A 15,802-nucleotide genomic window follows, 5' to 3' on the forward strand; every position below is an offset into this window, starting at 1 on the left:
TGTCTGAGTGAGTGCTCGCAACTGATTACCTGCTCTTTCTTGCAGAAACTCCCTCCTAGCCTTCTTGACTGATTTATTAACTTTTGCCACCATATTCACTATGTCACGATCACTAATCCCCACCTGTATACTGACACTGTCGATAAGGTATGGCCTGTTTGTAGCTACAAGATCATTGCATGTGAGCTACTGAATTAGCTGCTTAAGACTGTTTTCAGAAAAGTGTTCAGAAGTATTTTGCAAGACTGTCTTTGTGTACACCCTCCAATGAATCCACAGATGTCCCAGTCTACATTTGGTAGGTTAAAGTAGTCCGCAACTAGTATTGCATGATCTCAGTATTTATGTAATACTGACTGTAGACTTTTATTGAGTGACTGTAACTGTCACAGTGGAATTGGGTTGCCAGTAAAAACATCCAACAATCAACATAGTTTCGCCTAGGCGTGTTATACAAGACCCAATAACATCACTGTCACACTCAAATTTGACCTCAATAGTGACAATATTTTTGTCGATTGCATTGAACACTTCCCTCTCCTGTGGCATCTAATCTGCCTTTCCAATATATACATTCCATGACTCCCTAGATATTTCAGAGCTTTTCTACTTCAGTTTCAGCCAGCTCTTGGTCCCAAGAGTAATGTAAGCTTGAGAACTTTCCTGGAGTGCAGTAAACTCAGGAACTTTGTTACAAATACTTCAGCAATTTACTGATAAAATTTTGACATTCAGTCTCTTTACTCTGAGTGCGGTCTCATTTTGCTACCTGCTTATTAACTAGCGAGTGTTCATTAGAGCAACTCAAACTACCACCTAACCAAGAAGCAGCCCATTTGCACTCCATAAGTAGTCTACTCCCTGTGTAGCTGCTTCATTTGCCTAGCGCATCCCTGACCTGTCTAAGGAGTCCAATAAATCCCCACCCAATAATGCAGGTCCATAAATCTGCAGCCAAGACTGTCAGAGTCGACAGTGTCTTTGGTTGAGGCCCTCCACTCGGCTCCAGATAAAGGATCCCAACCAACTCTGGGAACACTTTGAGTATGGCATGACAGTGTTACATTGCAGTAATAGAGACAGTCAAAGAAATATTTATGTCGATTAAGTATGTGAACTTGTACATGAACCTCATCCTCCCTGTCCAGTCATGACACAAGCACGTAATTGTGTTACATGCTTCCACTCATAATGTGACAACTGTAAGAATTATGTTGAAGTGTTAGCATACCACAAGACACACCCAAGAAAGTGCATGCAAAAGTAGCTGTAACCTGTGTTTTTCATACTAGATCATTACATGGCCATACAATATAAGCAAACTTTTGGTGAATCTAAACCAGTTTGACACTGATGAAGTTGATTTGTGCTAATAGCAATATTTATTTCACTCTTTAGGGAAACTGCTTGGATACATTAGCGAGAAAATATCTGTGGGATGTTGGATTAGACTATTTACATGGAACAGGTCACGGTATTGGGTCATTTCTCAATGTTCATGAGGGACCTATGGGCATCTCTTGGCGAATTTATCCTGAAGATCCAGGCTTGCAAGAGGGAATGTTTCTATCGAATGGTAAGTAGCTTGGGTACCTCTTGCCTCTTACTTATTGATGTATATTTTGCTGCCTCTCCAGCAATAAAAAACTATGCTACGTCATGTTACATTAGTTTTAAGTAATGAGGGAAAAGTTTGAAATGAAATGATGTTGTTGCAATAATTTCCAGGGCCTTATTGTGTCACATCACAGATAAAAATTACAAGTGAACTAAAAAGTATTTTGGCGTTGAAGAGTACTGCTGCAACAAACTAAAGCATTTCTTAATCCATAAGGATAACAAAAGTTCAAAGACCATGTAAACACAAGTATATGGTATGGTGTTCCTGTGAAAGGAAAAATGGCAACAGCATATGCCATATCCATTGTCAGCATGGTCCCCTGTAAAAAGATGTTACTTTCCTGGTTGGCCCTTGTGGGAGAAAGGGTGAGGGGGTGGCAGAAAAGACAGTGACGACTAGAGGGACTTGCATACCTCGTCGATGATATAATACGGGGAAGTCCAATGTCCAGTAGTGCTGAGGGCTCATTGAAGCAAAATTTTCACAATAACTGCATGACTAGCAGAGTGGGTGTCCAACTGGATGTCATCTTCGGTGATGACTCTGGGCACAGTGGGATCAGACAGCCTGCCAAACTCAGCACTTAATCAGTCAGAAAATAGCATTGGCAAAGTAGCCTGTAGATAAAGTAACTGTAAGGACTTCTTGGCATAAAGTGGACAAGGCCAGAGTTGTTATGTGATGTTGGGCTGTTGAGGATGCTGATGTTGTTACTCAGTCCTCACTCATAGTACTATTGTTTGTGAGGGCTGTAATTTGGTGAGTCCATTACTGTTTGGTAAAAATTTCCATCTCTCTCTTAGTTGCTTGATATACTGCTCATCATCTTTGTTACTAGATATCACAAGTGTTCTGTATAGAATCTGAATCAGCGGTAATTGGTATTGGGGACTCCGAATCTTGTCTCATTTTGAAAGGGTGGTCACAGTACCCAAGACTATCTATTATGGATTAACTTTGCTGGGCTTTTCGTGTCCACCAGGGTAGTGTAGAGTTAACGAACCTTTGAAAATCAGCAGGCTGAAGGTATTTGAAGACAAACTTGTCAGAGGGATATTTGCAGCTGCCATTTTGACAAATAGTTAAAGCAACACTTAGTCTCCTGTGGCTTATGTCAACAGCTCCGGTTCCTGTTTGGGGTAGCTAGCGCTCTGGCAGTATTTCAGCATTATCTCAAACAGATTACAGGGAAAATTCCAGTCTACCTAGACAATTAATTTTCACGTTATATTAAAAGCAGAAACCTCTTGTTTCATTTGAAACATTACAGACAAATGGGTTACAACTGAAATTGAAAAGTACCTTTTACTTCAGCTGCTAGTAACATCTTAGACCAGGCATTTCAAACTTGGTCGCACCTCCCAGGGGTGTTGCAACTTTGCAGTAGTTTCATAAAAATAATATAGTTTATTTGCTTTCAGAACCATATGTGCACCAGTAGTGATATCTAATTGGCTGACAAGCAGGTGTTGTTACTATGATAGTGTGGTGGATGGCAGTCCAATTGTACTATATGATCCATTTGTTTTTATTGCGTAACAATCAGTTTGAAGATTAGTTTCATTGTATGCAGGTAGTTTTTAATAATTGTCACTTGTCTTCTGTGATTTGTGTTTCTCTGTCAGCATGAACAAGTTTTTCAATTTAAGTACAAAATATGTTTTTCAAATGTATTGTGCAGTTCTAAAGACAGGAATAGATAAAAATGCTGGAAGTATGATGACAGCTACTTGAATTTGGCTTTTAGATGTACTACTGTTTGAAATGAGAAATGTGTGGTGTCACCGCCAGACACCACACTTGCTAGGTGGTAACCTTTAAATCGGCCGCGGTCCGTTAGTATACGTCGGACCCGCATGTCGCCACTATCAGTGATTGCAGACCGAGCGCCGCCACGTGGCAGGTCTAGAGAGACTTCCTAGCACTCGCCCCAGTTGTACAGCCAATTTTGTTAGCGATGGTTCACTGCCTACTTACGTTCTCATTTGCCGAGACGATAGTTTAGCATAGCCTTCAGCTACGTCATTTGCTACGACCTAGCAAGGCGCCATTATCTGTTACTATTGATATTGTGAATCATGTTCTGTCAAGAGCGACGTTCATCATTAATGGATTAAAGTTAAGTATTCCACCAGCTACGTCCGTTTTTCTAAATTCTAATTTCCTTGTCCTGTTCCAGACCTCACGCCAGCCTGCGTGAGCTAAAACGCGTGCATTTCGGCCTCCTCTAGTAACACGGTGTTGGCTCTCTTGCCAACCACAACAAAATGACCGCAGTGTGTCATTTGTATCAAAGTCTGCTTTCTGATAACATGAAACTACATTTGGAATCATATCATGGTAGTTTGACAAACAGATTGTGAGACTGCTTTTCCCACAACTTAAAACAACTTTCAGTAAACAACCTATAATTCCCACAAAGGCTGTGTTTTCATCTTATAAAATTGTTTACCATGTAACAAAGCACCAGAAACCTCACACCATACCAAAAAACCTTATTTTACCAGCTTCTATGGAAATGGTATTTACTAGATAACTGAGTCAAATGCTGAACTACCAGCAAATGTGCCTTTATCAGACAACACTGTTAGTCATCTAATACTCAATACACTGTTAGTCATCTAATACTCAATATGGCTGATGCCATTAATGGATCAGATGGTTGAAACTGCAGACAACTAAAACGATTCCCAACTAATTTGTTAAATGCTGTTCATACATAACTACAGATTTCATGAAGACCTTCTTTGCTGCAGGAAGATAACTCTTGGAACAAAAGCAAAAACTTTGAAATACTACACTCTTTTATGAAAGGAAAAACATGAATTGGAAATTTGTGTTTACATGTGGGTCATAGTATAGCTGGCCGTTATGTCAGACTACCAGTTATCAAAGTTGTAAACATCATTAAGATTCTGCCACTTGAGTTGAGATGTTTGCAATGAATGGATGTTGATAAGCAGGTTGAACATATTTCCTTAATGTATGACAATAACTCTCACTGACTTTCACATGATAGTGTCTCGAAAAGAGTGTATGAACTCAGGAATGAACTTTAGTGGTACTTTGTTAATGAGAAACATTCAAAGTTCTAAGAAGTTCAGAGACAGTGATTGTTTGGAGTATGCCATACCTTTGTGACATCGTTGAAAAACTTAATTCATTGAATGCATTCATTCAATGTAATGAAACCAACAGTCTGCTACTGTCGGGCAAGATTTCAGCCTTCAGAAAGAAACTAATATTGTGAAAGAAAAAGCTGGATGATAAGGGTACACATTACATTTACCTTGCATGCCCTTCACACAGTTTTAGAAAACACTGACTTTCAGTTGAGTGAAGAAGTTAACTCTGTGTTCATGAATCATTTAAGTAAACCCAGTGATTCCTTCCCGAAGTACTTTCCAGAAGAAGTTGATCAACACAACTATACCAAAGGATTTTTTCAGTACAAAACTTTTATCAAGACTTGCCGCTGAAGGACAAGAACAATTTATCAATATTTTTTCAGACTCCACATTGAAACTGAAGTAAGTTTGTATCACTATTAGAGTTTTGGAGCTTGAAAAGGAATATCCATTTGATAGTTTGTAACATCCTAGTTATTTGAGATAGATTTGTCAGCATTGGCAGTCAACAACACGAAATAGAGATCATGAGTGGATGAGGAGAAACAGATGCGAGTTGCAGTTTCCAATCTTGTTCAGATATTAGAATAACTGATGGGGAAGAACCAAGCTCATCCTTACCACTGATTTTGTAGCAAGAATAAGATGTAATAACATTAAAAGTTGATTAAAATGTGTTATGTCAATAGTTAAAAAAGAAATAACTAGTCTTTTCGTTTTTTTAACCTAAGTTTATTTCCCCCACACTTGGGAGTATGCTGTCAAGTGCAAAAGGAGCCACAGCTGTTTATAGTTAGGTCAAGGGAGCTGTTAACTCAAAAAGTTTGAAAACCTCTTTCCGAAAGAAAAGTGACATATTACCCATGGACACCCATCTCTATACGATGAAAATTTTTCATTGTGTTACAATCAGAAAGAACTGCAGGTGTAGACTCATATACCATTATGTAAAGTTACTTAAGAATGCAGTAACAGTAACCACACCTGTAAACGGATTGTACTGAAAAGAGATGCCATTTTCATGGTCCCAGAAATGAAGGGATTAAAGTGACAATTGTTGCAATCATCTTACCTCTTCCATATTGTACCAAAAAAGCCATCAGTAGTCCCTATGGCTGTTTTATAATTTGATAGTGGGGTAGTACGGTCCAGTAAAGAGGCAGACAGTTTGGAGCCCCCAACTATGTTTGCCTCAAAGAGGCTGACCAGAGCTCTTTGCTGATCCACTATTATTAATGTGATTGGATACATGACCAGTTTATATTGTGCTTCAGTTTTGAACGAACTGTTAACCTGAAGGTCATCTGCACCAAAACCCATCAGTGGAGTGGCACTGTGAGAGAGTGTAATTTTCTGAATTGATGAGTCACTGATGCTCTTGTAATTACTAAGAACTTAATTGAATGGCTTTGAATACACAAGGTGATAAACAGATGGTTTGTCTTGTCGCAGTGTCTTCCCTAATGTTGATGACTTTGTACAGCCTCGTTTACGTGTTTTCTGTTCTTGTTAGGACATACTTACGTGAGATGGCCCAGCCTGCCACACTTCGCACAACGTACATTATGAGTCCAATATTCACTTATTCTGTGTGTGACAAGTGATGTGTACAGAATTCTGCTCTTGATTTGAAATGTGAAACCTTTTGAAAGGAGGAGGATTGGGTTTAATGTCCCATCGATATTGAGGAAGCCTTTTGAAGAGAACCTGCCATGCAGTCACGTTGGCACACAGTTTTAATTTGGGCTACATATCAGGAGTTATTCATTTCACAATATGCTTTTTAAATAACTTCATGCATGTGAACTTGTTCCAGAATATCATTTAGCTGAAGACTGAGAAGCGTTAGTACTTCTCAGCAAACTTATTTATTTGGAGGTACACAACATAAAACTATGTCTAATCATAATGTCTTCACGTGATATGACACATCCCGGTTTTTATCAAACAAATTTTGCATTTTTTGCTATGGCCTGTGGTCTTTACTTGAAATCTTGTGACTTAGCGTTGTTCTTGAAGGTTTCATAGATGTCAATATTGTGCAGTTATCTTCTGCAGGCCTGTAGTCTCAGCTTTGCAGTTAAGGAGAAAATGGAATCAGGTGTCATAAATGAAAAAGCTGGCTGTCCATTTCAACAGTACCCTGGATTTACTTAAGGTTCTTGCTCCATAATTATCAACTTCATGCACACTGCAGTGTAAGCCATAATATTGTGCCCACCATAACATCACTACAGTTTACATAATAAACCTGAATTTTAAATTTATCTACCAACACTGAGCTATAAATTTTCAAAAGGTAAGGACCTTTTATAAATATGTAAATTTCCAAGCGAAGTGTTTCATCAGGTTATGGATCAGTTCATATTAATGAATAGTTTAGATGGCTTTTCGGCATTTACACAAGTGTGGTCATTGTTGAAGTAAATGAAGTATTATCTACAGTTAAATTGCTCCACAATCTATTATTTTTAGGTCTCTACATATCACAAACATTGTTGCCTCCCCTCCCCCCCGGGGGACTTCCCACTCTTTGGCGGGTTCATGCTTGGCTACCATGGGGCCCCAGCCTTTGCAGCATTTTTTCCCTTCCGTGCTGCATGCCTATCCTCTTGCTATTCTTTTTTCCCCCTCTTGGGGAGCATGTCTGGGGTGTTATTGGGAATGTTCCACATTGTCTCTCGCAGACATAAGAACAGTCTCACCACTCTTTCTCCTTCCCTTTACCTTTCTTTGTTTCCCTTCTCCTCTCGTTCCCCCGCTACAGTATTTGAGGTTCCACCTCCAGGGGGTCCACAACTCTTCTGTGGATGCATGGCGAGCACGGGACCCTGAGTTAGTGCAGCTCTTTTTCCTTTCCAGGCTGCATACCTTCCTTTTCCTCATCCTTCCCCCCTCTCCTGCCCCCCCCCCCCCACCTCTTTCCTTCCTCTTTTCCCTCTCTTTGCAAGTATGTTTCGTGCCTACATCCGGAGACGGTCACGTGTAACTGTAAGACATAGTTCTACATCTACATTCATACTCCACAAGCCACCTGAAAGTGTGTGGTGGGGGGGGTACCTTGAGTACCTCTATCGGTTCTCCCTTCTATTCCAGTCTCGTATTGTTTGTGGAAAGAAAGATTGTCAATATGCCTCTGTGTGGGCTCTAATCTCTCTGATTTTATCTTCATGGTCTCTTTGCACGATATACGTAGGAGGGAGCAATATACTGCTTGACTTCTCGGTGAAGGTATGTTCTCGAAACTTCAACAAAAGCCCGTACCAAGCTACTGAGCATCTCTCTTGCAGAGTCTTCCACTGGAATTTATCTGTAATCTCTGTAACACTTTCGTGATTACTAAATGATCCTGTAATGAAGCGCACTGCTGTCCATTGGATCTTCTCTATCTCTTCTATCAACACTATCTGGTACAGATCCCACACTGGTGAGCAGTATTCAAGCAGTGGGTGAACAAGTGTTCTGTAACCTACTTCCTTCGTTTTCGGACTGCATTTCCTTAGGATTTTTCCAATGAATCTGTCTGGCATCTGCTTTACAGACAATTTATTTTATATGGTCATTCCATTTTAAATCACTCCTAATGCCTACTCCCAGATAATTTGTGGAATTAATTGCTTCCAGTTGCTGACCTGCTAAATTGTAGCTAAATGATAAAGGATCTTTCTATGTATTCACAGCACATTACACTTCTCTTCTTTGCTCTCTACGCTAGAAAGTCTGTCCTTCCTTTGTCCTTCTCTTTTCCTTCCTTCTTCTCTTTACCCTCTTCTCCACTGCGGCGTTTGAGACCTCTCTTCTTTCCTTTTCTTTGTTCCTTCCTTTCTCTTTCTTTCCTCCCTGTGTGTGTCTGAAGGCCGACCCATGCATTCCCACATATAGCCGGTAATGGGGTAACGCGTAATTCCTTGCCATGGGTAGACAGGTAGGACACATATGTATCCCCTGGTAAAGGCCATTCCCAGGGAGGGGTGATTACCCAAGCTGGTATCTTCCAAACGTGCCGATTGGTCCCTCCGTCCGTTTCTCAGGAGGTGTTACCTTAGGTGTGGACAATCACCTAAAGCAGGAGTGCCCTCAGCGAGGGCCCCCATGAGGGAGGAGCGCGTCATCGGAGACACCAGTAATCATGGGGGATACTTTTGCAATGGTTTCCTCTACGTCTACAACTTCTGCCCACAAGAGAAAGCTAGATGAGTCTCGGCCACGGACAATTCTTCATTCAGTGCCAAGGTTCCTAGTTGTTTCTCGGTCTGACCTAGGTCAAAACTTCTCCACAGTCAACCCTTTCATTATTCAGAAAGGTGTTGACACAGTTGCAGGTCCTGTAAAGTCTTGTTCCCGATTATGAATTGGCACCTTGCTGTTAGAAACAGTCAGTGCCCTCCAGGCACAAAAATTGCTGCAAAACTATGCTGCTACACACCTTCCTTGTCCGGGTGGAAGCACACCGCTCTTTAAATTCATCACACGGGGTGGTTTATACGTGGTCAATCGACGGATTGTCCAGCGAGGACTTTCAAAACTACCTGTCTGACCAGGGCATAAAGGCTGTACATAGAGTGGTGGAAAGGGTTGACAAGGACTTGGTACCGACCCATACTCTCTTCCTGACGTTTGACAGAGTTCAACTTTAATCAAACATTAAAGTGGAATATGAGATAATTTCAGTTTGCCCTTACATCCCCAACTCTGTGCGTTGCTATCAGTGTCAACGGTTTAATAATACCAGCCATTCGTGTTCCAATACAGCCAAATGCGTAACATGTGGCAGGGATGAGTGTTCACCTCCATCCCCTCATTGCATCAACTGTATGGGCGACCACGCTGCTTCCTGAGAGTGCCCTATTTTCAAAGGTGAACGAATTATTCGGGAAATCAGAGTGAAGGAAAAGGTGTATACATTTGTTGCTTGTAAGTTATTAGCCAGTCGAAAGCCCACTGTGCCCCCAGCAGCACTGACTTTGTATCTCCTCAGCCTACTGAGGAGGTAGCCATGCATACTTGCAATCTCACCTTTAGTGCCACACTTATCGGATCGCCCGTTCAGTCTCCCCACTATCACCAGCTCACTCTAAGGCTCACCCTTTATCGGCTCCTGCTAAATCAATGGCCCCAAAATCGGATGCCCAGACTTTCAAAAAAGAGCCGACTCATGAAAATTTTTTACATACTCTGACTTCACAACCATCGAATCCTTCATCTCAACATCCTGCTTCCAAGAAGGCTCTTAAGAAACAGTTCCTCTCCTTCTCTGTCATGGCGTGTCTCATCTACAGCACCACCCAGTGGTAACTGCTCTCGACCGTCTTCCATGTCACCAAGATGCACTGCTGACAGCCGATCAACTGGCCAATCGCTGGCAGCAGGAGCTGCCCCTGAACAACCTATGGATCAGTATCTTTTGCCTTTGGCTGAATGCCATACCGTGCTGTTGGCTGCTGGCTCTCAGCAGTTGTTGAGTTGACAGCAACCATGTTGAGATTCTTCCGTTTTCTGTCCACCCTATGTGACTTATGCATTGGAATATCCATGGAATTCGGGCCAGTCGGGATGAACTGTCAATCCTCGTATGATCCTACACACCAGTCATCTTCTGTCTTCAGGAAACAAAGCTACGTCCCCATGATCGCTTTTCCCCCATTCCCAATCAGTCTGGTTTGATATCCCTTCTGTTGCTAACACTCCGCCACACAGGGGACTTATGATTCTTCTCCATAATACTGTCTATTATCACTCAATCCCCTTAAACATATCCTTCCAAGCTGTCACTGTCCGTCTTTCCCTTTCTGGATACACCATCTCTCTTTGTACCGTATACATTCCATCATCCACACACATGGAAAGAGCCGATCTCCTTCATCTCCTTGGTCAGCTCCCACCCCCCTATTTGCTGGTTGGGGACTTCAGTGCCCACCACTCACTTTGGAGATCTCCATGTCCTTGTCCGCGAGGCTCTCTATTATTGACGTCTTCCACCAAGCAGATCTTGTTTGCCTCAACACTGATTTTTGTCTGCCTCCACATCAAATTTCATTTGGACCTTTCAGTCGGTACTGTTCAGCTAGCTCAATGCTTTGAATGGTTCGCTGTTGCTGATACCCACTCGAGTGTCCATAATTCAAATTGTCTCCACTTTCTCGACTTGGGGGGGGGGGGGGGGGGGGAGGGAGGGCTCTGTGGCATTCCTCTGGATCCCAAGGCACGTTAGTATCTGTGGAAACCAGGTAGCCAATATAGCGGCCAAGGCTGCAGTCTCTCTTCCTCGGCCCACTGTTTGGATGGTTCCCTTAGCCGATCTGCAGTGTGTTTTATGTTGTCATGTTACTCTTTTATGGCACGCACGTTGGTCTATACTTCCAATTATGAGACATGAGTCCCCTTCCCTGTGCTTTGACCTCTTCCTCCTGACCTCGTCGTCGGGAGGAGGTAATTTTAACTAGACTTGGGATAGGGCACTGTCTTTTTAGCCATTTACATCTTTTAAGTGATGATCCTCCCCCGCTTTGTCCCCACTGCTTTCAACCATGGACGGTGAGACACCTTTTACTTAGTGCCCCTATTTTAATCCGCCACGCGCCTGTTTACAGCTGTCGCCTGATATATCTTCCCTTTTAGCAGATGACACGCACTTATCAGTGTCAGTGAGATGACATCGCTCATTTGAAGCTCTTTTTTGAGGAAAACAACCCCCCCTTCAGTGGTAGTTTTTTAAGGTTTCCTTCTGTTTTTAGTTTCCCTCCTTTTTGCGTTTCGCTCCCATTGCTGCTGATTTCCCATTTGGTTTTCCATTCTTCCCTAAGCCACAGAATGGATGCTTATGACCATAGCAGTTTTGCGCCAAAAAGAAAAGTTCTTCTTTTTCTTCACCCCCCACCCCCCCCCCCCACCCCCCACCCCCCCACCCACCCATAGAACTCTGAATTCTTACTGTGGTGTTATTTACACTAGGCTGCTCAACAGTCTGACCAAGGCCGAAATCCAATCTTACCTCTCTGATCAGGGTGTCATTACCGTCCATCGGGCGGTGGGAAAGATAGATTCCTCCTTAGTGCCCACCCGCACTCCTTTTCTCACCTTTGATAGTGTGGTGCTTCCGTCCAAGATCAAAGCATGCTATGAAGTTTTCACAGTCCGACCGTACATTCCAAATCCAATGCACTGCTACCAGTGTCATCGTTTCAACCACACTAGAACGTCTTGTCGACACCCAGCCAAATGTGTAACCTGTGGTAGGGATGCGCATGAGGGTGATTGTCAGCCTCCTTCTCCCTGCTGTATCAACTCCAATGGCGGCCATGCCGCCTTGTCTCAAGATTGTCCCATGTATCTTGATGAGTGGGCTGTTCAGGAGATCTGTATAAATGAAAAAGTGCCTCACTCAGTCGCTGCATTCTCCCATCTGGCACTTACAGTTCTGTTCTTGTTACCTCTCGCTCTATGGCCGCGCAGACATGCGACCTCAAATTCAGCTCTGAGGTTGTGAAATCACCCAGTGTGAAGGTAGCATTGCCACCTCCCCCCATCCAGCTGTGCAAAAAGCCATCAAACTTTCACCTCAAATGGTGAAGCCACCAGCTACCCAACCAGTAGGCCGGAAAGGATAGTAGTAGTACCCCTGTGAAGACTTCCCGCGCCCCTCTAGCCAACCAACACCTGAGTATTCCTCTGCTAACCGGAAAGGCTTGAAGAAGTCCAACAAAGGCAAACAGTCTTCTCCTTCGCTGACTTGAAGATACTCTTAGACAGTGTTGCCACGTGGTACCTAATTCCAGCCGGCCTCCATGTCACCAGTGTGCACCACCAACTGTTTTTCTGCATTGGTCTTCACAGACTGGCAGTACAAGCAAGCCAATGCTTCTGTGGACCTCGTGGAGCAGGATCCTCGTGCTTCTGTGCCCTGTAGCAACGAGTCTTCGTAGGCTGTTACTCAGTAACCTCCGAGGTGCGCCCCCCCCCCCCCTCCCCCCTCATTTCTTCCTCATCATGACTGTCCTCCAATGGAATGTTCATGACCTTCAGTCCCACAAAGAGGATTTACGGCTGCTTTTAGAATTGCAGCATCTCCTTTTACTGTGCCTTCAGGAAATAAAATTGTGTTCTCGTGGCCGTTTTGAGCTTTCACATTTCTTCCCAGTTCGTTGTGACCTTCCTCCTGAGGTTGGCATTCCATCTCATGGGAGCATCATGCTGCTCATACGGGCTGACATTCATAGTCAACCCATCTCCCTAGCTACCCATCTTCAAGCTGTTGCAGTTCGCCTTTTCCTTCCTCACCTGACTCTTTCCCACTGTACCATATATGTCCCTCCGTTGTTCGATGTCACCAAGGCAGACTTCCTTCAGCTTATTGGGCAGCTACCTCCTCCATTTCTGCTACTCAGTGACCTTAATGCGCACCATTCCCTTTGGGGTTCTCCCAGAACCTGTCAGTGAGGTGCCCTCTTGGCTGATTTTCTTAATCAACTCAACCTCTTCTGCCTTAACACTGGAGCACCCACATTCCTTTCCAACTCCTCGCACACCTTTTCTCATTTGGACAGATCCTTCTGCACTGCCCAGTGCGCGCATCGTCTTGAGCCTGAAGCCTACTCAAGTGAATGTTTCCCATGTGCTATCCATTTGCTGACTCCTACCCCACCTGTGTGCACACCCAAATGGCAGCTTACTAAGGCTGACTGGCAGCTTTACTCCTTCGTGGTGACCTTTGAAGAGCAAGATTCCCCAGTTGTGATTACCAGGTGGAATATCTCACAAACGCTGTCCTTACTGCTGCAGAACTTTCTATTCCTCGCACTTCCTGTTTATCGCGCCGTGTCCCAGTCCCTTGGTGGACTAAGGCATGCTGCGATGCAATTCTCACGCAGAGACATGCTCTCCCCGTTTTTAACTGTCATCGTTCAGTGGCAAACTGCATTCATGCATTCATTATAAACAGATGTGTGCAAAGTGTCATCACGTTCTTCGGGATAGCAAAAAAGCTAGCTGGATTTCATTCACTACTTCTTTTAACAGTTCCACCCCATCCTCTGTCATGTGGGCCAACCTCCGATGGCTCTCTGGGACGGAGATCCATTTGCCAATTTCTGGCCTGACAGTAGCAGACGATGTCGTCGTCGACCCTATTGCTATCTCCAACACATTGGGCCACCATTTTGCAGAAATTTTGAGCTCTTCCCACTATCATCCTGCCTCCCTCCATCGGAAATGAACGGAGGAGGCTCAGGTGATACCTTTCTCTTCTCAGAATCGTGAGTGCTACAATGCCGCCTTTACTATGAGGGAGCTAGATCATGCTCTCAGTTCATCCCGATCCTCCACCCCAGGGCCAGATGCTGTCCACATTCAGATGTTGCAACACCTTTTTCTTGCAGGAAGAACTTTCTGCTTAATACATACAACCATATCTGGGCAGAGGACACATTTCCCGGATGTTGGCATGAAGCCACTGTCATACCCATACCTAAGCCTGGTAAGGACAAAAACCTTTCTTCTAGCTACTGCCCCGTCTCTCTCACCAGCTGCGTTTTCAAGGTGATGGGACATATGATTCATGCTCAGCTGGTATGGTGGCTAGAGTCTCACAATTTACTAATGACTGCACAATGTGGATTTTGAGTGTGGCATTCTGCAGGTGACCATCTCGTTACTTTGTCCGCCCTTGTCATGAATGGCTTTCTGTGGAAATCCCAGACTGTGACCATTTTTTTCAATTTGGAGAAGGCCTACAACACCTGCTGGAGAACTGGTATCCTCCGTACTCTATACACGTGGCACTTTCATAGTCACCTGCCCTGTTTCCTTCAGAAATTTTTAAAAGACTGAGTTTTTGAGGTATGTATGGGTTCTGCCTTTTTGGACACCTTTATCCAGGAAACCGTTGTGCCTCAGAGTTCCGTCCTGAATGTCGTCCTCTTCGCTCTCGCCATTAACCCTATAATGACCTGTCTCACGCCGGGCATCTCTGGCTCCCTTTTCATTGACAATTTTGTCATCTATTGCAGTTCTCTATGGACCTGTCTCACAGAGCAGCATCTTCAGTGATGTCTTGATTATCTTTACTCCTGGAGCATCGACAGTGGCTTTCATTTTTCCACTGACAAAACCGTCTGTATCAATTTGTGGCAGCGCAATTGGTTTCTCCCACCGTCTTTGCATGATGGGCCTGTTGCTCTTCCATTCGTTGAAACTATGAAATTCCTGGAGCTCATGCTAGATAGGAAAATCTCTTGGTCATCCCATGTGTTGTACCTGGCAGCCTGTTGTATGCGGTCCCTCAATGTCCTGTGTGTCCTCAATGGTACTTCCTGGGGTGCAGATCGAACCACAATCCTCCGTCTGTACTGGCCCCTTGTCTGTTCAAAACTAGACTATTGACGATTTGTTTGTGTGTCTGCACATCCCTCTCTCTTATGCCATCTCTTATGCCATCTCTTATGCCATCTCAACACTACCCACCATCGTGGCATCTGTTTGGCCACTGGTGCCTTTTACACTAGCCCAGTTGAGAGTCTGTATGCTGAAGCTGCTGAACTACCCCTGTCCTATCGCTGTGGCTTTCTCCTCAGCAGGTATGTATGCCGTTTGTCTGCCAAGCGTGGCAACCCATCCTGTGCCGCCTCCTTCGAGGATGCCTTTCATTGCCAGTATGGGTCGCATCCCTCTTCTCTATTACCTCCTGGAGTCGACTTTCATCACTTGCTCCAGCAGCTTAACTTCACACTACCTGCAACATTCCTGGTGGGTGTGAACCCTTCACCACCTTCGCTTCGTGAAGTGGCCTGTGTTAACCTTGGTCTTCATTCCATTCCTAAGGACACTACTCGAGCCTCTCTCTATCACCTTCAGTTTCACAACCTTCGGGTGGAACTTTGCAGTAGTACATTTGTGTACACTGATGGCACTCGGACTGACCCATGGTGTCGGGTATGCCTTTGTCATTGGCATCCATGTCTTTCAGTTTCGGCTTCCAGCACACTGTTCAGTATTTACAGCTGAGCTATTCACCCTGTATCAGGCCATGGAGCACATACGGTGACACGGACATTCCAGT

The 15,802-nt window shown here is 43.9% G+C and overlaps 1 protein-coding gene across 6 annotated transcripts in view; it reads left to right on the forward strand.

Annotated features, from left to right (window-relative positions):
* LOC124612868 (xaa-Pro aminopeptidase 1) overlaps window positions 1-15,802 on the forward strand; it is a 130,377-nt gene that overhangs the window by 105,255 nt on the left and 9,320 nt on the right. For all 6 annotated transcript variants that reach the window (XM_047141300.1, XM_047141303.1, XM_047141301.1 and 3 more), the window contains exon 11: window positions 1,399-1,576. In XM_047141300.1, coding sequence (XP_046997256.1) covers window positions 1,399-1,576 — 178 coding nt within the window. The remainder of the gene's footprint in view (window positions 1-1,398; window positions 1,577-15,802) is intronic.

This window comes from Schistocerca americana, chromosome 4 (genome assembly GCF_021461395.2).
Source record: "Schistocerca americana isolate TAMUIC-IGC-003095 chromosome 4, iqSchAmer2.1, whole genome shotgun sequence".
Taxonomy (NCBI): Eukaryota; Metazoa; Arthropoda; class Insecta; order Orthoptera; family Acrididae; genus Schistocerca; species Schistocerca americana.